Source organism: Chanodichthys erythropterus, chromosome 15 (assembly GCF_024489055.1).
Source record: "Chanodichthys erythropterus isolate Z2021 chromosome 15, ASM2448905v1, whole genome shotgun sequence".
Lineage (NCBI taxonomy): Eukaryota > Metazoa > Chordata > Actinopteri > Cypriniformes > Xenocyprididae > Chanodichthys > Chanodichthys erythropterus.
The window spans coordinates 5903924-5930998 of NC_090235.1; the positions used below are offsets into that span (position 1 = coordinate 5903924).

The following is a 27075-nucleotide window of genomic DNA, read 5'->3' on the forward strand; positions in this document are numbered from 1 at the left end:
TCAGCTGACCCGTACTGAACTGTGAAAGTTTTCACAGATCAGAAAAGTGATGTTAGTGACCCAGGGAAGGGTCAGCTGACCCGTACTGAACTGTGAAAGTTTTCACAGATCAGAAAAGTGATGTTAGTGACCCAGGGAAGGGTCAGCTGACCCGAACTGAACTGTGAAAATTTTCACAGATCAGAAAAGTGATGTTAGTGACCCAGGGAAGGGTCAGCTGACCCGTACTGAACTGTGAAAGTTTTCACAGATCAGAAATCTGTACAAGGTCATTTATATATATATATATATATATATATATATATATATATATATATATATATATATATATATATATACATATATCATATTATACAAAAAACGGGGGGCAGAGCAAAGAGAAACACGGCCACGAGATAAAATGCTATTGTGAAAGTTTTCACAAATCGAGCTCTACCTAAAACAATGTTATTTTATTCCAGCAGTCCGCGTGTTCATTGGTAATAGACGTTAAACATGAAGAACGCCTTTCTTTTACATTCCTTACTGGCGGACTTACCAAGGGATTTACGGACAAGAGCTTTGCTGTGAAAAAATTCACAGATCAAGCTGGTGAAGATGACACCGGTTTCATTCCTCTAAGTGTCCAACATTTGGAGCTATAGCCATTATAAAATTAAGAGTCGCTACGAAAAAAAAACCTGATTTCGGCCCAAAGGACAGCGTCACCTTAATTCACAAATCATGGAGAACGATATTCGGTATTATTTGCATGTCTATGACAGCACACTGCGTATTTATAGCCAAAAGAAATCTGAATATCAAACCGCAAACTATCTTTACTGCGGTGAAGGACCCTTCCCTTTTTACTTTCACTTTCTGTAGTGAATACTGATCGAGGTTAAGACTTTTTCCCCGGCACAACTCTTGCCCAAAGTTTACACGTTGTTTTTGTGATATCCTTTGGCTCGCCTTCTTGGTTTAAAATGGAAATATTTGCAATATAATAATATTCTATTGCAATATAGCATACAGGCGAAGGATCGAGGGTAATCTATATCTGTTTGTGCATTCTGATTCAATTCCCATATGCTTGCATAGAGTGGTGTATTTAGCTTTTTCCTCTGCAAGAAATAATAAAATCAGAAAGACCTGCATCATGGGGGGTTATAACTGTTAACACCTTCGAAACAAAAGATTCTTAAAGGTTTCGAAGCTTCATGAAGTGTTTCGAAATAGCCCATCCCATACTGTCTCCACCTCTTTTTTATGTTATAAAAGATCATGTGTATCCGCGTTAAGATACTGCCGAGTGTGGGAGCTTGTGGTTTCGTTGCACAGTAAGTAGTCTACTTATGATTAACTGTTTTGTTTAATTGTGCTTTATGGTTTGCTGCATTTATGTCGTGAATATTCGTATATATTTTTACAAGTGTGGATTCCAATCGCGTATATTAAGCGGTTTACTATTTTCTTAATATGAAAATATTTCTATCTGTTATGTGTCTGCGGCCAACGGAAAGATTACAATGTTAAACAAGTTTGTTTTGTTTGCCATCGCCGTCGGACACAAAGTTGTTGTTTTTTTCCTCACTACGCCTATGCTGTGACTGCTGTAAGAACCATAAAATACACCAAAAATGCCGAGTCAGCAGTAATCGTAACCCCAAAATCCCGCGCTCGTAAAAAAAAAAAAAATCGCTGCCAGCTTCACGAGGCTTCACTGCACACGACAAACGACAGCCGTTGAACCAAAAGTCGTTCATTTCCAGTGGAGAGTAGTACGAGGGCTACGTGGGTTATTAATAATTATGTAAGAAAAAACATATTTTATAATTATTAGATAAATTTTTATGTTTATTAGTTCTATCTACTATGTTTTTTTTGTTTTGTTTTTTTAGATGTATTGAGGGTCATTTGCTTTGTGTGGATATATTCACATGCAACGTTACATTCATTATCAAATCGTTCAGTTTACCATGGTGAATAAGAAGAGGGAAATGGTTGCTTCCCGACCAATTTCAATGTTCCGTGCGACTGCCGTTAGGGGCGAAATGCGACAATGCGGATGTCGTGTAGTGGAAAGGCGGCTTTACAGCAGTGATGTCAAACGCTCATATTTCCCAAGGAGTGGTAACTTACCAGAGATTGTTATAGGAAGATAGGAAGTTATAGGAACATAAGAGAGTGTATCCCATTGGAGAAAGCGAAACTTGGATCACATACGGCACCTCTCAGCCTATCGTGTAATGGCAGTGACGTCAGTGCCCGCCGTTCAAAGTTTTATGACAGTTAGTTTACATTGATCAGTTTCTTGTAGATTACCGCGCTGGTCTTGTGAATAAATGTTCTATATTTGGTGTTATATCAGACTGCATTGTTTGTGGAATGTGCTTTACTGAGCAGAAAAAAAGGGCAGGAATATCTCTTAGCTGCAGGGCCGGCGCGTGCCCATAGGCGAACTAGGCAGCTGCCTAGGGCGGCAGCACACTAGGGCGGCAAAAAGGAGAGGGATTTAGTTTTTAAGTTAATTAATCAACATTCATTTGGGACATTCGTTTGGAATTATTTCACTTATATCAAAAAGTTATCACCCGATTAGTTATTCTAAATCTAAATTATCTTTCCCTCATTCTACTGACTACCAAACCCCGCCCCAACCTAGAGCAGCATATCACTGAAAAACTGGCGTTTTGAGCGGTGAGTGGACTGAATTTGCACGATCGCAAATTCTCTCATAAAAACAAAGAAATTTAGACATTATGTAAATAAGAGATTCAGTATGTGACAGCTTCATTTATTATAGCAGAACTTTGTGAGATATGACAACTTTTTAGTGATTACGGAGGGAGCACTCTTTGCGTGACTTCTGCCATGCCTCCTTACTGTAGGCCTATTTTCTATTAAAATTAACAGTGGTTTGTGAACGTAGTGAACAGACGTCCCCGTTTTCCGCAAAAAAAAGCCCGACCAACATAGCAGCCTGTTGGTTATCGGAGCAATGATGTAGTGATTATATTCACCAACAGAGGGGGCTGTGCAGCTACACTGTCACTGATACACTTGTTCGCGCGCGCGCCGCTAACCTGGACCAGAGCAGAGCATCATCAATTATCAAAAGAAACATCGTTATCTGTTTCGACTTTAAAAGGTAGTAACAACTATTCATGTTAAATTAAATTAATACGGTTATGTGTTTTATAACAGGGTGCGGGATTGTTTTAGACCGGTTAAACGTCCCCAGTCACAACGCAGCAGATCTGTATGAATAAAAAAATAATACACTTGCAACTTACTTAGTGCTTAAAATGAGACTAAAATGCAAAATAATTAAAAATATTTGTTAAATGCTGTTTTATTAATCTAATCTAATATTTATGCTGTTTTGTTTTTCTAATGTGATTTTTTCAAAATAGTGTAATAGTTTTTTCTTAGTTAGGCCTGGTTAATGGTGTAATATTTTTTGGTGAATTGTATTAAAAACAGAACAAAAATCCAAATAAAATTAAATCATAATAATTATTAATGCAATGATATAGGGAATCTGCAACAATTAAAAAACAAAAACATTAAAAAATGTATTGTCCCCGTCTTTTACTAATAGATAATAACAAATGAGATTTCGGTGAGATTTTCGCCTATGTGTGTGAGAGAAAGCGGAGCAGTCACGTTGCTCACCTTTGTGTGCACAATATTTATAAATGCCATATAGCCTATTATAATAAACTCTATTCATGATGGAGAGCTGTGCACGCGCAAGTGACGGGATTTGGGGCGTGAGAACCGCTTGCACACCGTCACTTCGCAATTAGCTAGAACCACCGATTTGGGGCTTTCGTGTGTCTCATTGAAAACGAACTAGAGACTTGTGCTTTGCGCGTCCTGTAAACTGTCTTTATGTCGAAGTAGGCTACTGCCGGCCCAATTTATCAGCGGCCCACCAGGAATTCTCCTAAATCTTCCAGGAGATATTCTTACTATTATATAATACATAATTGTTTGCATTTGTAGTTAGTGGTTACGTGTTGATTATTTTTTTACATTGCAGAATGAAAAAAAGAAAAGAAATCAGAAAACATGCTTGTACATTCTTTTATATTAGTGCAAGTTTATTAATAAATCAATAAACAAAACCTTAATTCTTTCACATGCACCTCAAAGATCGAGTTTAATTGTGAGTGTAATGTGGGGGCAGCACGACGGTGTTTTGCCTAGAGCGGCAGTTGAAGCTTGCGCCGGCCCTGCTTAGCTGCAAAGTTCACTGCAGGTGAACTGCCAACTTCTGGAAAGGAAAATAAGGCACAATCGTGGATCTTTTTATTCGTGTCAAAATCAACCAAATTTAAGAAACTTTCCCTGCTCAAATTTTTTCTTTTCTTTTTTTTTTTTTTTCCTAAAGAAAGACAAATATAAATGAAGAAGAAAGCCAAAATAGTAATGGATGTAGCTATATTTACTGAGTAGGATAATATCAGCTTCAGAGTTACAACTGAGTAATAATGAGGCTTGTCATCTGGTGGCTATGGTGGTACTCACTGCAGAGTCAAATTACGTTCAGCTCCAAATTCCTGGATGTCTTAATAGAGTGCCCCAGGGATGACGCGTTTTTGTAGGCCAACCCGGAAGTTAGCGGCGCACGGGTTCCCTCGACTGAAAGCCTATTCATTTTTCCCATAGACTTTTGGAAAATCGCAGAAAATAAGCTATGTGTTTAACAAAGGGTTATGACACTTACACGTTTTGTCTATCAAGATAATCTTTACAAGTTAACACAACATTTATAGATTTTGAAGCCTAAATAAAGTCGTCAGATATAAAAGGCTAACAGTAGGCTATAAACGGACTACAGCACACCATGGTCGCGGATCAACGTCGTCACCACCAAGCTTCCTCAAACTTTATTTAGAAAACAACTCTATTTAAAAACATGCTCGCTGATTATGATCTGTGTTGTGTATGAATACTTATCCACTTTTTCATGAGAAATGCTGTCCAAATGTCCTGTTTGTCATGATGACGTCTAAAGTCCCCGCCAAAGGAAGTAGTCCCTTTTAGCAATTTGTTAGCAACCGCCGATTTTAAGACACCCATAGATTTTACGGCGTTAGAACCGGAAGTCCTAAAATGCTAACTCGCTTCCGGGTTTTGCCTACAAAAACGCGTCATCCCTGGGGCACTCTATGCAGACAGAGCGACAAGCGTCATAATCTGAAAACCAATAGAGTCAATGGAGACGGTTGGATTGCCCCCACCCCACCCGGGTGGGCGTGGTTTTCAGATTATAAATGCGCTCTGTCTCTATGGGGTGGAGGGATAGAGTTGTGGGTTGGGTTAGGGTGTGGTTGGAAATTGTAGCTCAACCCATTAGGACCCATTTACATTCACTACTCCTTGCTGGAGTCATTTGCTCTTCAGTGAGCAGCTTCTCATCTTCACTGAATGGATTGAGAATATATTCAGCTATTAACAATTTGATTTCTGCTTCACAGGCCTACCTCATATAGACATAGTCATTTGGACTACTTTTGCTATCGCTTTTGACATTTTTGCAATAAAAGTGATTGTGATCACAGTCATCAGTCTATTATGCTTTTCTTACTGTACTCATTTGTAAGAAAAAGTCTATGGTTAAGTATCTTTTTATTGCTATATTGTTCCTAAAATTGCCATTGTAGGCCTACATATTTTTTCTATTATGTTTATCCTTTATTAAATGGTTATGTTTAGGTTTTGTGGTAGGGTAAAGGAATTATTTATCTATAAAATGCTAAAAGAGCAACTAAAAATATCTTTATGGTATAAAAGATTAGTAAATATTTTACGTTTCTTTAGTTGTAAATGCATATTATTGTTTGTTTTAGATGTTATCAGTACTTCTATTGCACATTTTAGCTTCTATTTCTATTATACGTTTAACAAAAATTTATGTTTTTTTTACCTTGATACATACTAATAGGCTACCTATGTATAAACAACAAGACCATTACTTTTTACTCAATTTTATTCAATTGTTATATTACTATTTCAGCTATGACATTATTTATATATCTTCAAGAGGCTCTGTACTAAATTTTGCTAAGTGTTGTAGGCTTTTAAGAGTTGATACAATATGTTAATTTAGCAAATCTTAAGTGAGTCTAGAGGTCACTTTTCCTGCATTGCAAGTGTTAGTTCACCCAAAAATTAAAATTATGCCATTTATTACTCACCCTCATGTCGTCCCACACCTGTAAGATCTTTGGAACACAAATTAAGATATTTTTGATGAAATCCGATGGCTTAGTGAGACCTCTATAGACCCTTTTCACAATTACTTCAGTTAAAGGGTTAGTTCACCCAAAAAGGAAAATTCTGTCATTTATTACTTACCCTCATGCCGTTCCACACCCGTAAGATCTTTGTTAATCTTCAGAACACAAATTAAGATATTTTAGTTGAAATCTGGTGGCTCCATGAGGCCTCCATAGGGAGCAATGGACATTTCCTCTCTCAAGATCCATAAAGGTACTAAAAACATATTTAAATCGGTTCATATGAGTACAGTGGCTCAATATTAATATTATAAAGCGACGACAATTTTTTTGGAGCGCCAAAAAAACAAAATAACTTATTTAGTGATGGCCGATTTCAAAACACTGCTTCAGGAAGCATCGGAGCACAAATGAATCAGTGTATCGAATCATGATTCAGATCGCGTGTCAAACTGCCAACGGCTGAAATCACGTGACTTTGGCGCTCCGAACAGCAGATTCGACACACTGATTCATTTATGCTCCTTTGCTTCCTGAAGCAGTGTTTTGAAATCAGCCATCACTAAATAAGTAGTTATTTTGTTTTTTTGGCGCACCAAAAATATTCTCATCGCTTTATAATATTAATATTGAACCACTGTACTCACATGAACCGATTTAAATATGTTTTAGTACCTTTATGGATCTTGAGAGAGGAAGTGTCCATTGCTCCCTATGGAGCTATCGGATTTCAACTAAAATATCTTAATTTGTGTTCCGAAGATTAACAAAGGTCTTACGGGTGTGGAACGGCATGAGGGTGAGTAATAAATGACAGAATTTTCATTTTTGGGTGAACTAACCCTTTAACTTCCACCTATCCGCAAAGCAGTGTATCAGTTGTTCCGTCTTACCTTCGCGCCGGCAACTCGGGAAAATGCTTTAATAACGGGTTCTTCTGGTAATGATATTTATTATTTCCTTTCTGTAACTGCCTTGGTTAGGGTTTCCATGAGCAGAAACTTTAGCAATGTTGTGTCCTTGAATTGCTGTCAGAGTTTTATCACAATGATTGTGTGTCCACACAAATCTGTTAGCCTATTTGGAATGACACAAATATTGTCTTTAAAAACAAATCTTTATTTTTAGAAATTGGTAGGCTATGATAATGGATATTGTTCTTGTGAGATTTATTTACAGGTAATGGACACCTGAAAGCACATCCACATACAATACTCCGAAGAATTAACAGTGTTAAGATTTTAGATCATTTTACATCATAGCAGTTTAAACTGAACTGGTGCAATATATTAAGATTGTATAATTTGTAAGAAGTGTATTGAAAATACAAAACGGAAGTAGCCTATGTGTTCATTTAATGTTATTCCACTTGGGTAAAGTTGGTTTTATATTCGCACATTCGGACATCCGTATTCAATAGCCTTGTTAATCACACTACATTGGACATTCAGTGGACATTCGGACAATTGTTGGTTGTCAATATCATGTTGCTGCTTAAAATTCGCAAACATTAATTTATTGCACATTTATTGGAAAGTCTGAATTTATCAGAAGTCCGAATGTGCGAATATAAAACCAACTTTACCCAAGTTGTTATTCCCTGGAGAAATAATTAGATTTTGTTCATTTAATGCTTCTATAACAATGAGTTCTGTTGTAAATCCTCTGTATATTTTTGTATGCGACGATCTTGTTCTGCAATAAAGAGATGAACGATGACAATGTTTTTTTACTATGGAGTCAGTTTTTACAACATTAACAGTCTTCATGTAGAAATAGTATTATATTAAACACAATTTGTATTCTTATGCATGTCATATTTATCGAAATAAAAGTGGAAAAATAGATTTTGATATTTAAAAAGAATAAGCTTATGTTGATCTTCATTGTACATAGGCCTGCAGGCACTGAAATAAGTAGTACATTAAGCTTTGAATGAGAAGTTTTCTACTGCACGTAAATGTTGGAAACATGCGTTTATTTCACAAATATATATAAACAGCTTCATCTGCAATAAAGACAGCAAAGTTTGCAAAATACGGGCAGCAGAAAGTGTATGTATGGCTTCAGTACGTATTCAACTCCTCCGACTTCAAGCAGCAAATCGCTCTGATCGGTAAGTTTGTTTCAGATCTGCGGCTGCCAAATACCTCACCTTGAATTTACATGAAATTAGGCGACTACAGTCATCCTTTAACCACATTTGTGGCATATGTACAACTGTTGAGTGCACTTCATTCGAGTCGCGCTAGTATTGCACTATACTAACGGAAGTGAGGATGCACTGCATCGAGTCCTAACAGAAGCTGTGTGACGTCATGTGAAAAGGGTCTATTACCGGCAAGGTAACTAACAGTAGTTCAACCTTAATATTATAAAGAGACGAGAATAATTTTTGTGCGCCAAAAACAAAATAACGACTTTTCAACGGTATCTAGTAATGGCTTAATTCAAAGCAGTACTTTACAAATATTTTGTTTCGAATCAGTGGTTCGAATTTTCATTTTTGGGTGAACTAATCCTTTAAATTTTACTTTTGACAGTGCTGACTGAAGAGCTCACAAAACTGTTTCTACCAAAATAACAACATAAACACATTTAAAATTAACTGAAAGACCATCAGTCCATCATCAACAAAATAACTCAATCAAAGTTGTCTGTGAATCTGTTTGTACAATTTTGTTGGTGGAAAGTTCAGAAATACAATGAATTCATTAAGCATGCTACATACTCTCATATAGCTGAAAGAAACCAAAACGATTCTAAAACATGTCTTTAACCTGAAATTTGGTCTTTTTTTCTTCAAGGTTTTTACTGTTAATTCCATAATGGATAGCTCTGGTATGTAATCTCTTCTATTCAAAACTTCATTGATGTGTCACAGCTTTACATGTTGTTGTTATTCAGGAAGTATTTGTTTTAAATTCTCTAACAGGGCCTAAAAAAAGACGTATTAATGATGAATTATCTGATTCAAATAACATTGCCTGTGCAAACTCACCACTGACACCAGGTACAGGTAAGTCAATTAGATAATTCAAAAAGATGTGAAGTATAGAACAAACCAGTTTTTATCAAATGTATCATGCAGTTTATTTAAAATATCTTCCCATGAACTATTGCATTGGACACAGATATGGCCACCATGGAGAAAGCAAAGCAGATAATGGAAAACGTAAAAATTAAAATTCAAGCCATAAAGAACATAGACCAGCCCATGACTGAATTGAAATCCTATATAGTGTAAGTGCTCACTAAGAAACAGTTTTATGATATGATTGTCCATATAACTTGATTTTTTTGAGAAGCATGCATCCTCAGATCCTCTGTTTCATCTGCACAATGCACAGAGATGTCATTTCAAAAATGGATCAGATAGATAAAGACAACAAAAGGAAGGCAATCATAGGGGTTTTTGGAAAATCAGGAAATGGAAAGAGCTCCTTATTAAATGCAGTCCTGGGAGAAGAGGATCTACTACCACCTGGAAGTTCAGGTGCCTGTACAGCCGTTTTTACTCAAGTGGAAGCCAATCTGGATGACTCCAACTACATAGCAGAGATTGAACTCTTCTCTGTAGAGGTTTTAGTACTTCAGTATTATAGTACTAATTTTACCATGATTTTATTTTAACTTTAACATTCAAAATGATTGTAATTAAATTTTTTTATTATTATTTATTGTATTGGATGCTTTGTGTGTTTGCAGGAGTGGGACAATATGCTTCGAGATCTTTTCAATGTTTTGTCAGATGAAAGTGAGGATAGGGATGACGAAATGTTTGAAACCGCTAAAGAAAAGATCACTGCACTGTATGGAGCTGATGCAGATAAGAAAACATTAGAAGAACTTAAAAGTGATGAGAAATTTGCTGAAATTGGCAAATTTTTGTCTAGCCCTCGCAAACCCATCTCAAAAAGTGAAGTATGTTTTATTGTTTTAAGCTGAATATTTCCAATACCTCACATCTGAATTTTTCAAAATATTTACCTATTAATAATATAAATAACTGTAAACATTGAGATTCAGAATTTTCACTTAATTAAATCAACATTACTTACTTCTTTTAACAGAACATTTAAATCAACATTACTTACTTCTTTTAACAGAAATATGACTTTGCCAATGAAGTTGCTTGTTACATACAATATAGTGTGTCCAGTCCTGGTGGCTGGTACTGGCCGCTTGTGAAGAATGTGAGAATCAAGGTTCCTAATTGTCGTGAACTTTTGGAGCACATTGTCCTTGTTGATCTTCCTGGGACTGGAGACTGCAGTACAAATAGAGATGACCTGTGGAAATCTGTAAATAATACACTCTTATTCAACAATTGCATATTCTAACAGTAGAAAATGTGTGCTTATTAAAAATGTGTAATTTATTATGCTACTGCAAGTATAATAGCTATCCTTCTGTAGTGAAATTTTAATATTTATAATTTCATAGATCCTGAGAGAGTGCTCTTCTGTGTGGATTGTAAGTGATATCAATCGAGCAATCACTGACAAAGACCCCTGGGGTATTTTAAAGCACTGCATTAAGGACCTGGGACCAGGAGGAGAATGCAAAAGCATCAACTTCATCTGTACAAAGACTGATGATATCTATCCAACAGCCTATATAAGGTTAGAACAAATTATTAAACAAACAAACAAAAAAGAAACAACACAAGATCATACATGTTATTATTTAACACTGTCAGAAAAAAAGTACAGTGCTTGTCACTGGGGCAGTACCGCAATGTACAAAGGTAAAAAGGTACTAATATGTACCTGTAAGGTACTAATATGCACCATTTAGGGGTAAAGATGTACCTTTTCACTTTTGTACCTTAGGTACTGCCCCTAGCACCATATCTTTTTTTCTGACAGTGAATGATAAATTATTTCAGTTTCAAATATCACTTGTCTTGTTTGACATTTAATTTATGTTTTTATTTATTTATTTTAAGATCTGCACGGCTGACTAATGAACAAATTTCAGGATGCAAGGTTTGGTAAATTTAAAAGAAACTATACTTTTTAGCTAAACTTGTTTAGTTTGCAAATTATTGTTTTTTTTTTTGTCAGTTGTTACCATGAATAAACTGCTATAGAGCTAGTCCTGATACCAAGATGTTGCTATGCAACATGTTGTGACACAGCCTCTGCATATCATTATGATTGTTATACACTTAAAATGTCTTTTATTATTAATATTTCTCAGGATCCAGCAACAGTGTGCATACTTCACAGAAACAACTCCACTAAGGATTTAGTAAAAACAAAGTTTGAAAGTTTGAATCCTGGAACCAAAGTAATACCTTTGATACTGTTATTTGTTCTCATTTATGTTTTTTGTGATCTTCACAATTTTCATTATTATTATTATTTTAAAGAAAATGATGGAGAAATTCAGCACTGATGTTTTTACTGTAAGCTCCAAGGCATTTTTCAAGCAAAATTCAAATATGGATCATACTGAAACAGGTAATATAACCAAAGGAAAGTGAGAAGTGTGGTTGCTTTGCCATTACTGTATTTCAGTGGTTCTCAACCCTGTTCTTGGAGCCTCTCAAACACTGCACATTTTGCATGGGTGCTTCTCAAATGGAAGGCTGCATTACTCAGCTGCTACTTCAATTTAAATATTAAATGCCATTTAAATTTGAAGGATTCCTGGAAAACAGCCTTTGCATTACGTCCTTTATTGAGTATTTTGAAGAATGCATCAAGTATATCTTTCACATCCTTCAGTCACCCACAATTCTTTGCACACATACCAAATCAAGACCATGCGTGTCCAATTTCATTATGTAATGCAATGCAAAAATTTATTTAGGACACAAAGTTATGTTTTCTTTTGTTTTATTGTAAATTAATCACTTAATGGGTAGCTGTCCATGTAAACCACTGAGAGACCTTCACTGTAATGCTTGCATAGGAAGTAAAAAACTCTTATGGCTTAGCCGTGCAGGGGTGCGTTTCCCGAAAACATCGTTAGCCAACTATGGTCGTAAGTCCTATTGAACTCTATTGGTAATGACGGAACTTGCGACCATAGTTCGCTTTGGGAAACGCACCCCAGAATCACCTGAATGTCTTGTAATATTGTTTAATGCTGAAGAGGATTCTAGTCTAGAAGGACTGGTCTAGGAAGGATGCAACCTTCCATTTAAGAAGCACCGTATGTCTTCCTGTCTGATTAAACACACCTGAATCAGGGGGGTATTGCAGAAAGCGAGTTATAAGTGAGTGGATAACCTCAACTTTCGTTTAATTAAAAATGCAGAAAATATTCTGAAATATTATTACAATTTAAAATAACTGTTTTATATTTTAATATATTTTACAATGTAATTTATTCCTGTGATGCAAAGCTGAATTTTCTGCATCATTGCTCCAGTCTTCAGTGTCACATGATCCTTCAGAAATCATTCTAATATGCTGATTTGCTGCTCAAGAAACATTTATTGTTTACAATTGTACAAAATATGTGTACAATATTTTTTTTACATTTCAAAAGCATTTATTTGAAATATAATATTTTGTAACATAAATGTCTTTACTGTCACTTTTGATTGATTTAATGCATCCTTGCTGAATAAAAGTATTAATGTCTTTAATTTCTTTCAAAAAAAAAAAATTCATAATGACCCCAAACTTTTGAACGGTAGTGTATAATGTTACAAAAGCTTTTTATTTCAGATAAATACTGTTTCTTTAACCCTCTATTCATCAAAGATTCCTGAAAAAAAAAATGTACACAACTTTTCAACATTGATAATAATAAATGTTTCTTAAGCAGCAAATCTGTTAGAATCTCACATGTGTTTTATTATGTCAAAACATACAACAACAAGGAAGCAGAAAGAACAGAATTGTTGTGTCACAGTAAATAGTAAGGTCTTTTCCTTAGTTCTTTTTTTTTTTTTTTTTTTTTTTACCACATTAGCAGTTCCCATTCAGTCGGTCACGTTCGACGTACGTCGGACAGACCGACGAATAGGAATCTCGCTAGAGAGGCCAATCTACTTCGAGTGTAACTAAACGAGCCAATGCACATTGGCATGCAATCATATGCATCAGCTGCTCGCCTCGCAGCGCGGGTATATAATGAGCAGCAGGTGCGTTGCATCTTCAGCTTTTCGCTTCGGAGCCGAACGGTGTTTGTTCCTGTTCTCTGCAAGCGAGTGTCTGCTAGAAGACGAGTCAAGCTTTTGGTTGAACTTCTCTTTTTTTTTCCGAGTGCGGGCGAACAGCACAGCAGCGGGGTCGACGTCCTCTCTTTTTCTGTTTCGTTTGCCGTTTTTGAGCAAATAGCTGTTTGACAGCGTCAGAAGGCTGTTCTCACGGCCGGTACGGTGCGCTTTTGAGCGCTGAAAAGCCGTTTTTACGGCTGGTAAGAGTGAGCGCCTTCAAAGAGAGAGAAAGCACATGACAGGCTGCACACAATCCCTGTCTGTGTTGCGGTGGCCGTTCCCCTGCGTGCTTCAGCACTTCTAAAAGAGTAAAGTCCCTGAAAGAGCTTACACAAGTAGATTCGCGTCTTTTTAAAGACGACATCCTACTTGTGTTTCTGGATGCGATCGTTCCTGTCCTCACTGACGGCCACGATCACCGTTTCGCATGTCTGGGCGCGTGCTGAAATGATGTTCGTGGGTGTTCATGTTTTCATATGAGAACATGATCACGTCGACACGCCGGTCGTGACTCTTCTTTCTCCGGGAAGCTTGAGTCCCCTCTGTTGTTGGCCAGCTGCCGCTTGTGTGTAAAAGCACAGCCGCGGCTCTGCCCGACACTCTGGGAGACCGCGGAGATCAGCGAGAGCAAACCTCTCGCTCCTCTGCGTGTCGTGTGCCGTCGAGCTGCCGGGCTGCAGCGCGGGTTGTCACGGCAACCCAGCGCTCGCTCGGCGCTCTAGATGCGCGGTTCCCTTGCGTAATCTCCATTGTAGCGCCCTCTCTGGTGCACCAGAAGAGGTCTACTTTGCTGATATGGCTTGGGTGACATGAGGTTGAGGGGTTCCTTCGGGGAACCAACCCCCTAGGGCCCCTCCCTCTCTAGCGCATTGCAAGCTGTGCAGTTTCTGGATTGGATTGCTGGTCCTTTTCATAGGGGAACCTAGCATTTCATTCAGAGCTCCAGCTGAGGGACAGACGTCGATTGCAGCATCGGAGAGAGTGCTGTTATGCTCTGGAAATGAGGGTGACGCTGCCCACTGTAATGGTGTGTGCTTATGCTGACTCAGATTCAGAGTTTACAGCCATGCTTTCCTGGGTCTTCCAGATGTGCATGGAAAACTTGGCAGTATGGGGGTATATTGGTGCCATAAATATGGAATGCCAAAGGTGCCAATCTGCATAAGTTTTTCCTCTCTCACTACCCTCTTGGATGGGGTGGCTGTACACAGACCACACCCACCCTGCATGTGAGGCCAAGGCACTCTTTTTGCATGAGGGTAGTTCTGTGCTGGGGTTGAGCTGCGCTTGTTGACTAACCGTGATCAAAGTCACGGCGCAGGCCCTCAGCCAGACGATGTCCACCTCCGTGGTCCAGAAGTGCCCCCTGGCTTACCTTGTGAGGTGTGAGAGGTTGTCAAGCTAAATGCTTTCTCAATGCTCCCATCTTACGAGGTGGCCTTTCGGTGACACTGTCGAGGACTGAGCCCAGCGGTTCTCCTCAGTTAGTAGCGGATAGGGGAGCTTCCCATGACAAACCATTGAGTTCCTCTTGGGCCGCCCCTCAGTCTGCTCGTCGCCAAGGGTGTCGTCCCCTGCAAGAAACTCCGGCCCAGCAGGCTCTGCTGTATCCATTGCGGGGAGATGACGCCTCCCGTCTCTGCAGCTGTTTAACTGGTTGGTGAGAATCACCCCTGAGACGGGCGACCCAGAGATGGGTGGGGCTGCTCTTCCACCCCTGGAGGAGGGCCAGGTGGTAAATCCTTTATTGGGTTTGTTTCTGTTCCGCCACTGACCCAAGAGGCAGCGGTACCCAAATTTTAAAGAGCAGTTCCTCCATTTCCAGGTCTGAAGAGGGTTTGGAGAGCAGTGGGAGGAGAAAAACCTCACCACTCTCATCCCCCTCTTCTGTCGCCAGTGGACAGCAGCGAGCAGCGGGCAGCCAAAGCCTCGACTGCTCCCTCTGTCCATCCGTGGAGCCAGGTAAGTGTTGCCTAGCACACTGTGACGCCGCTTCGGGCCGCCTCACAAAGAGAGCCCCCCGAGCCGCGTCCCTGTGTTCCACCTCGCTGCCCTGCTGCGGGTACACCGGTGGTCCCTTTGGTCCTGCTTGTACGGTCTCTGCGAGCCGGGTTAGCGCTCCCCAGTCCGTCTCGCTGGCTCCTTCGGACCATCAGGGTCGGCTTTGCGATTCAGTTCGCCCGGCTCCCCCCCAAGTTCAGGGACGTCCTCTTCACTACAGTGAAAGATGCCGATGCCCCTGTCCTGCGTGCGGAGATCGCAGTCCTACTGGCGAAGGACGCGATAGAGCCGGTCCCTCCAGCCGATTTGAGGTCGGGGTTCTACAGCCCCTACTTCATTGTACCCAGGAAAAGCGGCGGGTTACGACCGATCTTGGACCTGCGAGTTTTGAATCGGAGCCTCCACAAGCTACCATTCAAAATGCTCACGCAGAAACGCATTTTCGAGTGCATCCGTCCCCGAGATTGGTTTGCAGCGATTGACCTGAAGGACGCGTACTTCCATGTTTCAATTCTTCCGCGACACAGGCCATTCCTGAGATTCGCGTTCGAAGGTTGAGCATATCAGTACAGAGTCCTACCCTTCGGGCTGGCCCTGTCTCCCCGCGTCTTCACGAAAGTCGTGGAGGGAGCCCTTGTTCCCATGAGAGAACGGGGTGTTCGCATTCTCAACTATCTCGACGACTGGCTCATTCTAGCACAGTCCCGGGATCAGTTGTGCAAACACAGGGATTTGGTGCTCAGACACCTCAGCCAGTTGGGGCTTCAGGTCAACTGGGAAAAGAGCAAACTCGCCCCGGTGCAGAGGATCTCTTTTCTCGGTATGGAGTTGGATTCGGTCGAGCAGATAGCACGCCTCACAGAGGAACGTGCTCGGTCAGTGTTGAACTGCCTGAATACATTCAATGGCAGGACAGCGGTCCCACTGAAGTTCTTTCAGAGGCTCCTGGGGCATATGGCGGCTGCTGCGGCTGTAACACCGCTCGGTCTGCTTCATATGAGACCGCTTCAGCACTGGCTTCATGGCCGAGTCCCGAGATGGGCGTGGCAGCGCGGCACATTCCGGGTGCCAATCACTCAGGAGTGCCGCCGAACCTTCAGTCCGTGGTCGGACCCCTTGTTTCTTCGGGCAGGAGTGCCCCTAGAACAGGTGTCCCGGCATGCTGTGGTGTTCACAGATGCTTCTGCCACCGGCTGGGGTGCCACGTAATACGGGCATGCAGTCTCAGGGGTTTGGACGGGACCCCATCTGCATTGGCACATCAATTGCCTCGAGTTGCTGGCAGTACGCCTTGCTCTGAGCCGCCTCAAAGGCCTGCTTCAGGGCAAGCATGTACTGGTCCGTATGGACAACACTGCGACCGTTGCGTACATCAACCGTCAAGGTGGTCTACGCTCCCGTCGCATGTCACAACTCGCCCGCCATCTCCTCCTGTGGAGTCGGAAGCATCTGAGGTCGCTTCGCGCCATTCATGTCTCCGGTGTGCTCAACCGTGTGGCCGACGAGCTATCACGAGCTGCGCTGCCAGGAGAGTGGCGACTCCACCCCCAGGTGGTTCAGCTGATCTGGAGAGAATTCGGAAAGGCTCAGGTAGACCTGTTTGCCTCACCAGAAACCTCCCACTGCCAGTTGTTTTACTCTCTGACCGAGGGGACACTCGGGACAGATGCACTGGCTCACAGCTGGCCCCGGGGCCTGCGCAAATATGCGTTTCCCCCAGTGAGCCTACTTGCACAGACCCTGTGCAAAGTCAGGGAGGACGAGGAGCAGGTCTTGTTAGTTGCGCCTTACTGGCCCAACCGGACCTGGTTCCCAGAACTCTCACTCCTCGCGACAGCCCCTCCCTGGCCCATCCCTCTGAGGAAAGACCTTCTTTCTCAGAGACGGGGCACTCTTTGGCACCCGCGTCCAGACCTCTGGAAACTCCATGTCTGGTCCCTTGGACGGGATGCGGAGGTTCTAGGTGACTTACCCCCTGAGGTACTTAACACCATCACTTCGGCACGTGCACGGTCTACGAGACGTGCTTACGCCTCCAAAGTGGAACCTGTTCGTCGAGTGGTGCTCTTCTCGCCGGGAAGACCCCCGAAGATGCTCGATCAGAGTCGTGCTTTCCTTCTTGCAGTAGGGTTGGAGCGTAGGCTGTCCCCCCTCCACCCTCAAAAGTCCATACTGCTGCTATATCCGCTTACCACGACCACTTAGATGGCAAATCTGTTGGTCAGCACGACCTGGTCATCAGGTTCCTTAGGGGGCGAGACGGTTAAATCCTTCTCGTCCCCTCTCCATACCCTCTTGGGACCTCACTCTGGTGCTGAGAGCACTTCAGATTGCTCCCTTTGAGCCTTTGCTGTCAGTAGACTTAAAGATTCTGTCTATGAAGACTTTGCTGCTGGTGGCATTGGCCTCCATCAAGAGGGTAGGGGACCTGCAGTCATTTTCGGTCGACGAATCGTGCCTGGAGTTCGGGCCGGGTGATAGCCACGTGGTACTAAGACCCCGGCCTGGCTATGTGCCCAAGGTTCCTACCAGTCCCTTCAGGGACCAGGTGGTGAGCCTGCAAGCGCTGCCCTCGGAGGAGGCAGACCCAGCCCTGGCTTTACTCTGTCCAGTCCGCGCTTTGCGACTGTACATAGACAGAACCTAAAGCCTCAGGACCTCAGACCAGCTCTTGTCTGTTATGGAGGCCAGCAGAAGGGAAAGGCTGTCTCCAAGCAGAGGATGGCCCACTGGATAGTGGATGCCATCGCCCTGGCTTACCAAGCTCAGGGTGTGCCCTGCCCGCTCAGGTTGCATGCTCACTCCACGAGAGGTGTCGCATCCTCCTGGGCGCTGGCTCGTGGCGCCTCGCTGACAGACATTTGTAGAGCTGCGGGCTGGGCGACACCTAACACGTTCGCTAGATACTATAGCCTTCGTGTCGAGCCGGTCTCCTCCCATGTTCTCGCCACAGGTCAGAGGCACGGAGAGGCCCCGGCTTAGTGTCGGCTTGCTGCACTACATGCGCTTCTTTTCTCCAGAGAGTCCCTACAAGGCAGACCCTGTCGAGTCCTCCGATATCCCTTCGGCAGCCGACGTGGCGGAGCGTCTGGCGCCAGGCCTATACTCCGTTGTATCCTTGAGAACCGGGTTTAGGCTGGGTTCCATATGTGTGACCCTACGGGGATCCCATATGGTTGGTTCCACGGTTGCTCCTAAACGAAGCCCGTGTCTTTCCCTCTGGGAGAACCTACCCTTCATCGGGTTGGAGTCACCCCAGCTCTTCCATATGTAGCACAGCCCTACAGGGTTAGTCCATATGTACTTCTCCACATAACTTCTTCGGGGAAGGATGTGGCTTCCGCAGCGTTCCTTTCCCAGCGAAGGGTACGCTTTCCCAGCGTTATCCAATAGTCTCACTGAATGGGTTTTGGGGAACAGCAGTGATCGACTCTCTCTGTGTTAGCCCTGTCCCACCATCCTCAGGCAAGGGGGTTCAGGTGGCTTGCAACAGAGCGCTGGAAGGGGGCAGCTCCTGTGGCGCTTTGGTAGGGATTCCTATTCGTCGGTCTGTCCGACGTACGTCGAACGTGACCGACTGAATGGGAACGTCTCGGTTACAAAGGTAACCCTCGTTCCCTGAAGGAGGGAACGGAGACGTACGTCCCGTCGCCACAGTCGCTGTACCCCGCTGATGCTGCCGCCTATCCGGTTCGGCTCCTCAGCGAAAACCTGAAGCTGCAACGCACCTGCTGCTCATTATATACCCGCGCTGCGAGGCGAGCAGCTGATGCATATGATTGCATGCCAATGTGCATTGGCTCGTTTAGTTACACTCGAAGTAGATTGGCCTCTCTAGCGAGATTCCTATTCGTCGGTCTGTCCGACGTACGTCTCCGTTCCCTCCTTCAGGGAACGAGGGTTACCTTTGTAACCGAGACGTTTTACATCGTAACAGATTTAACACTAAACAAAAATACATATAAAGTCCAATCTCACTCCTAATATACTCAAACTTCTGTCTTACCAATGTCTTGGTCAAGTTATCTGCCTTCATGTCATCTGTAGGACAGTATCTCAGTTGTATTTGTCCATTCTGGACACATTCACGAATGTAATGATAACGGATGTGCTTAGTTCTTGAATGATCAACTGGATTCTTTGCGATTGCAATGACTCCATGGTTGTCTTCCAGAATCCCCACAGGCATAGAATTTATTCCAAGATCACTCAGTAGTTGTCTAAGCCAGACACATTCCTGAGCTGCCTGACTAAGTGCAACATACTCAGCTTCCGCTGTTGAAACAGGAACAGCTGACTGCTTCTTGCTGAGCCAACTCACTGCTCTTCCACCCAGTAAGAACACATTACCGACTGTTGAGTGGCGATCGTGGCAATCAAACTCATATTTGAGTGACTTCCAGTGTATCCTTCAAGTACTGTAGAATTCTCTTCACTGCAGTCAGATGAGAAGCACCTGGATTAACATTGAACTTTGACACAACACTCACTGCTTGTGCTATGTTTTCCAAAAAAACCGACCCTATAAGTCGTTTTTTAAGCACCATATAGGCATAACCTGATATTGCTGAGTTCAACATGTTCCTGGGTCAACATTTTTGTTGATCCTGGAACTACATTCAAATCAACCAATCAGATTTGAGGGACACGTTTTAGGCTTAAAATCATGAATTGGTGGCTCTACATCAGTGTTATTCATCTATCATTTCCCTCTGATTTTTGGGATAACTTATGGGAAGGGTTAGGTTTAAGGGTACGAATAGGGTCAAGACTAAATTTTCAGACTAGAATGTTGTTCCAGGATCAACAAAATATGTTGACCCAGGAACACATGTAACTCAGCAATATCAGGACATGCCACCGTATAGAGTACCTCAGGGATGACGTGTTTTTGTAGGCCAACCCGGAAGTTAACGGCGCACGGGTTCCCTTGATCGAAAGCCTATTCATTTTTCCCATAGACTTTTGGAAAATCGCAGAAAATAAGCTCTGTGTTTAGCAAAGGGTTATGACACTTACACGTTTTGTCTATCAAGATAATCTTTACAAGTTAACACAACATTTATAGATTTTGAAGCCTAAATAAAGTGGTCAGATATAAAAGGCTAACGGTAGGCTATAAACGGACTACAGCACACCATGTCGCAGATCAACGTCATCACCACCAAGCGTCCTCAAACTGTTTTTTAAAAATAACTTAATTAAAAAAAGGGGACGTATGACTGTCATTATGAAAATGAGTGTTCATTTAAATGCAATGTGTGGACTTTTTACACCATTTCTCCTATTTCCATTTACCAAACTTAAATTTTATTAATGACTACATTTAGTCCTCCAGTGTGACTTCTCCTACGATGAACGTCAAATTGTCTTCGTTTTTCAAGACAAGCCGTGATCAAAATTAATGATAGAGATGTGTCCCATGTGTAACGCAGCTCACAGTCACCGAATGTGTATGTTTTGATGATTTAAAACTCCGGACAAGTTTTCATGCGCGTCCGTTTTTTAACGCGTTTTGACTGTCATAGTCTGACATTAATGACAGCTGAGATCCCACAGTGTGACATGAGGATCATGTTCATACAGTCTGACAAGCAACCATCGTAAAGGACTATTGTAAATCGCACAGTGTGAACCCGGCTTAAGACAATTTGATGTTCACACTGGAGGATTGTGCACCAAATCTTCTGACATTGCCAGAATTTCGCCGGAGGTAAAATTTGATCGCAACGGTCATTGACCGGCTGTTGGTGAACATGTCAAACTAGCCATCAAAGACTACAGATTATAGGCTAGGATTATTGGAATCTTTTAGGATTTTCAAAATTTGTCTCAGATGACCAAATCGTGGCCAAATCGTGGCCAAAATCGCACAGTGTGAACCATCCTTAAGCAAGGTTTAGTTTTAAAATCAACTGAGAGTTCAGGGTATATGTGATGGTAAGTTAACACTGCTTTCCGGAATACCCCCCTGGTCACCAGGTTATTAGTAGAGAATCCAAGACCTGAAAAAGGGTGTCTCCTGAAAAGGAAACATTCAAAATGTACAGAGTTCAATCTACTTTTGAGTGTTCAATATTCTATGAAAATATTTTAATTTTGAAAATGTTCTATAGAAATACCAAGACTGCAGGAAGTTCTGAAGAGTATTAACAAGGAGATTAACCGAGAACTGACCAGAGATTATGTAAATGATGCAAAGGGAGTGCTGTCCTTGATCCAGATTTTCGCACCGAACACAAACCAAGAAATGGTATGACTGATATGCTTTAAATGCACATGCTTTACAGAAAGCAGTCAACAAATAATATTGTCTCATTTGCATGGATGTATTTTCAGGTTGACACAAAAGTCAATGAAGACCTGAAGGACAATCTAAAGAAGGCACTAACAGAGTTTGATTCTCAGTTCGGCAAACTTTATGAGAGTCTGAACAAGTGTCTTTCAGAGGGTGTAGAAAAATCAGTGAGATTATCTGTTGATACTGCGGAGAGAGAAGTGATAAATCCTGTAAGTATACATTTTTTGTCAAAATATTGCATTTATATTTTAATCACATTTGACATTCCTTTTCAATTTATATCTTTGACTTCATTACTGCAGTTAATGTTTTTGTGTTGTAACTCAGGAACAAAGAGATAATAGAGGATTTCATAAAACTCTTAAAGCTTTATGCAACAAAAGAGGACGCTATTGGTCAAAAAACTGGGATACAATCCTAGATCTCAACGAGTGTTTGGCTACACACATGCAGGAAAGCATAAATGAGGAATTTAATGATCTTTTTCCGTAAGTCTTGTTGAAGCTATGAGAGTGTGATTAATATTCTTTCTTTACTATATTTCTTATTTATATATATTTCTGTCTAATTCTGTGAATGATCCATGAAAGATAAACATTTCCATTATTCGCACTACTTTTTTCTTTTGATCCAGTGTCAATACCACAACAGAGAAATCCTTGCAAGCACACATTGGTAGAGTCAATATCATCCAGAGGGACAATATGTACTGCAGATCTTCTGTGTTACATCACATTCAGAACTTCATCATAACACGGGTAACTTCAGTTATTCTGCAAATGTCTTTCAGATTAAATGAATTTAAAACAATAAGAAGAGTTGTCTACACATAAATACATAAGGTATAAGATCAATGAGAAAGATCTCACTGAGAAACGCCTTATCGATAAAGTGCATTGCACACTGAATTGACAATTTAAACTATTTTAAGCATGAATATGAGATGATAGTGCATAAAATCATTTGCTTCATAAAATATATATTGTTCAAAAAGCTGTTTTAAAGTTGTAAACCTCATGTAAAGAGATATTGAAGTTGCCTCTAAATTGAGCATAACATATTTACATATCTACAGCTGTCACAAATTATTTAATGTTCTTTGTTTCATTTATTCTGACCCTCTAAAAAAGGAAAACAAACTGAAGGCATCACTATGTAGAAAGGTAGTCAAGGAGAAGGGGCCAATCTATTCATCAATCTCAACACTGATTCAGGAAAAAATGACTCCTGGCTATGAAAGTAAGTCAGCATTATTTTTATTTTTTTTTTCAGTCAGAAGCCCAATAGATGATGACTGAGACAATGTAACTATTCACACATTATACAGTATACTGTAAAAAATCACTTACTGCCTTAATTTTTTAAGTATAATTTGAATTGGCTGTACTTTTTAAGTTAAATTATATTAAACGAGCTTAATCAAGGTGAATCTTGTATAACTTAAAAAAATCAAATTGAAATTAAAGTTGAATTATTTTGATGAGCTAAAGTAACAGAAAAATATGTTACCATGGCTATTAATCATATAATTGTTTATACTACATAAAATCTTGCATAGCAAAGAGATTTTTTTATTTACAGCGTTTCATTGTCTCCATGTTAAAGATGAATACTACTAATACTTATTTCAGAAGCTGCAAAAGTAAAAGGAAAAGGAACCTTGATGAAAATGCAGAAAACTCTGACAGACACAATTGAGTCATTAAAAGATGACATGTTCAAAGATGCCGAAACGGAGGTCCTTGAGAAATTCAATAGCTTAAAGGTATTTTTATGCAGTTATTTTGCTTTTAAATGTTCTGCAGATGCCTTCTGAACCAACCAACATAATGCGCAAATTACATTAATCACAATCAAAACATATAAAATATTGAACAATTTTTGCTCAATTTCCAGTATAAATTTCCACCAAAAAAAAAAAAAAAGATTTTATCCCCAGAGTTTTTTGCCATGTCTTACCCCAAACTTCTCATGATTCTTTGCAAAGCTATATATAAAGGATGCCCTTGAGTCTGAGCTGAATAGATCAATGGAACCCTTTCATTATAAAACTGGCAAAACCACTTTGTTGGGTAAGTAAGCTTTACTCAATCACATTACAAAATAATCAGTCAATGTTAGTAATGTACAAATGTACTATGCTCATTTTGAATTACTTATCCCACTGAAGCTAAGCAGGATTTAGTTCATAGATAAGAGACCTCGGGTACACTAAGGCAGTGTCTGGTTTGCACATTTTGTATGTTTCTCTTATCTAACATGCTCAGTTCAGTTCATAGAGCTTTCTGTTACTGAGCTGATAAACTGTATCAAGTGTTTTTAAATATGGAAGACATACAAAATGTGCAGAGGGATGGATCAGCAGGAGGACAATAAGGGACACACCAAATATCTTTGTACCACATATGTTATGTTGGTGTATACTATGTCTGCAGCTACATATGTGTATAAAAAGCCTCTGCATTGCTAAATTAAATATTAAAATAAATCTAAGACAGGATCACTTTGCTTTCAGATACTAACATACATGTCAGATACACAACTCTATTTCCAGAAAAGTTGGGACATTTTGTAAAATGCAATAAAATTAAGAATCTGTGATTTGTTTTCAAATCTTTATTGAACTGACAAATGCACAAAGAAAAGATTCCTAATGTTTTCACTGACCAACATCTTGAGTTTTCTGAACTGTGGCGGCCTGACAAAGTCTGTTGCGCCATGAAATAGGAAGCTGTTGTAACTCAGGCTATGTACGATCTGCCCCAAACTTCACGTTTGACTGGCCTGAAGACATCTACATACAAATATTCAGTTAGTCATAGCGCCATGCAACACTTGGCTAAGTGCTGTAGTAGATTTTCCCCAACGCACCTGATTTAAGTTAAACCGGGTGTCCCAGTTACCCACAATATTATCTTTAGGTGAATGCCACTCTGCCCGCAAAGGTTGACGCATAAAGGCTCCAATGGTAGCTCAAAGGTGTTTAGGAGCCAGAGCGAACTTTCCCAAAAAAAATGCTTTGGCAAGCTGTTTCGAACTTCCAAAAAGAGCTGAAAATGAACTTCGTTTCGGCCTGAATTTGTTCGAAATGATTATATTTTGTTATATTTGTTATATATATTGTTATATTTTCTAGCAAAATAAACAGTAATTATTTTGAAAGCTTGTATGTTTTAGGGTACAAATGTATGTCTAAAAGATATGAATTTCTCTGTTCTTCACTCATTTGTGCAGTCACATTTATTAGAGTACAGTTACAAATGTGTGTCCCCTCTGACATAATGCGCCTTTTAAGTGATTTATCCTGGCACCAACACTGATGTTTCATGGAGTAATATGTGTCTTTTTTTAGATGTCTCCATTGAGATTGAGGAACTGTCAGAATTGGTTGTCTAAATGAGGTCATCGAGCAAAAGGAACAGCACAAGGCGCAAAAGTCAAATGACATTTATGGTAGTTTCTTTGGTAGTTTGTAATTTGCTAGTTTTAACAGAATATATGCTTTTGTTAGAATGTTTGTCTTTAATTACAAAACATTTTCTTTATAGCCATTTTTTGTTTAATTTTCAAGCTGGTAGATATTATGGGAAATGTATTACTACAAATCTTTGGATCAGCTTTGTTTTATATGCCTATTGATTGTGAGGTTTCAAGGATCAAAGGATTCTTTGTCGCAACCTTTGTGTTTTTGCTTCATTTTGCTTCAAGAGAGCAACCATACTTTTGTGTTGTATTTAATTTGCTTTATTTTATATTCATTCATTCATTCATTCATTCATTTATAATCATATAATCCATTTTTTTTATTCCATTTTAATCATATATTCATTTATAATATCATTTAAACCCTTTATATACTCATTTTATTGGTTCATTCATTGTCATTTTATATTATTCTATATTATAATATTTTTTATTGTTGCACAATAATCTTAGGAATGTGTGGTTTCAAGAGATATTTGTCTTCACGACTAATAGATAAGAGAATATCTTAATTTTAAGGTTTTTAACATCACATAACGATGTTGTGAAGCAGCAATTTTCTATTGCTATTGCTTGTTGTATAATAACACTTGTTGGATTTGTGCGTTTCAGACAAAGTTTGACTAAGCGTGGAAATTAAGATTATTCCATAAACTGCTAATTTTACAATCACTTCGTCTTCTGCTTTCTGCTTGATTGCTCACGATTCTGCTTTACTTTATGAATTTATTGGTGGCCCTGAAACATCAATAAGCCTAATAGCGAAAAGGTTACTGCTTAACTAAAATATATTTCTTTCCTTAAAAATAACTACTGTTTGTACAAATATCTGTTTCAACATTACTAGAAAGCAGCTAAACTGAGTGAACTATTGATGACTAAAATCGTGAAATGGCCTTAAACAAATGCGAGTAAAAAACGGTGCTGAAACAATGTTAGGCTTGCCAGACACTTGAAGATTATGCTAACATAGGAGAATGCTTGTTTCTAAATGTTCATCGCGGTTTCAAAATAAAAATTTACCCTCACTCTGACTCTGCATGTTTTGATGTTCTTGTTAAAGAAATTACAGAGACTGCAGCATTTATATCATAAAGATGTGGCCAAATATTAAAGAATAATTGAACATTTAGGTAATTATTAAATTAAATGTTGCTTGGCAAATATTAAAAAAGTATGATCATGCTGTAAAAACAATAGCAAGAAGTGTAACAACAACAATCACCTAGCCTCTGGCACCCTCTGCAGGAATTTAATATAACACATGTAAGTTGATTGTTTACATTATGTATTTTGACAGTGTTGTTAAAAAAACATAAAATAACTTGCTTTTGTTACTTTTGTTGAAACATTTATTACTGCCTCATTGTTATTATATAGCCTATGTTTAAGTCATTTTAAAGACTGTTGTTTGCTTAGGTCTATTTTTAAATATTAATATATATATATATATATATATATATATATATATATATATATATATATATATATTATTGAGTTTGTGTAGGGGGTTGGGGGTTCTGCTTAGGGCACCCTTTTGGCCAGCAACGGCCCTGATAATAACAATATTCAATGATTCATGTACAATTTTATATTCATGTGCACATTTTGTGTGCTTTCTAAGCACAAAATTGGTGATTAAAGACATCTCACATTTATATTTGTAAGCAATCATTCTAAATAAATAAACGGTAAAGTAGATATCTGTTTTTATCATTTATTGGCAATTAAATCAAAATCTAAATTTCAATAAAAAAAAAAAAAAGATTTAATACAATAAGAGTAGTCCAAAGCACTTTTTAAACTGAAAATTCCTTACCTATAAAAGCACCAGTAGGTTTAACTTTATAACAAGTAGCACTCTTTGCATACCTTGTTTA

General features: G+C 39.8%; 1 protein-coding gene across 2 annotated transcripts; it reads left to right on the top strand.

Annotated features, from left to right (window-relative positions):
• The first annotated feature begins 1268 nt into the window (after positions 1–1268).
• On the top strand, positions 1269–26590 carry LOC137037324 (nuclear GTPase SLIP-GC-like). 2 transcript variants are annotated; one of them, XM_067411221.1, is made up of 19 exons: positions 1269–1319; positions 9038–9071; positions 9166–9249; positions 9365–9473; positions 9581–9812; positions 9939–10154; positions 10340–10534; positions 10677–10855; positions 11182–11221; positions 11436–11525; positions 11608–11698; positions 21528–21664; positions 21751–21921; positions 22040–22200; positions 22347–22470; positions 22843–22951; positions 23344–23477; positions 23700–23784; positions 25065–26590. In XM_067411221.1, exons 2-19 carry the CDS (start codon positions 9059–9061, stop codon positions 25106–25108), a joined length of 2214 nt encoding a protein of 737 aa, XP_067267322.1. In that variant the 5' UTR covers positions 1269–1319; positions 9038–9058; the 3' UTR covers positions 25109–26590. The 2 variants fall into 2 exon arrangements, with proteins under 2 accessions (XP_067267322.1, XP_067267323.1); XM_067411222.1 differs by having other exon boundaries at positions 9166–9243.
• The last annotated feature ends 485 nt before the right edge of the window (positions 26591–27075 follow it).

What these genes read in the sequence shown, in the direction of transcription:
- LOC137037324 (XM_067411221.1), top strand. An exon ending in GAATTGAAATCCTATATAGT is followed by an intron (nt 9,474 to 9,580) that starts GTAAGTGCTCAC and finishes CACAATGCACAG; the next exon opens with AGATGTCATTTCAAAAATGG. An exon ending in TATCCAACAGCCTATATAAG is followed by an intron (nt 10,856 to 11,181) that starts GTTAGAACAAAT and finishes ATTTATTTTAAG; the next exon opens with ATCTGCACGGCTGACTAATG.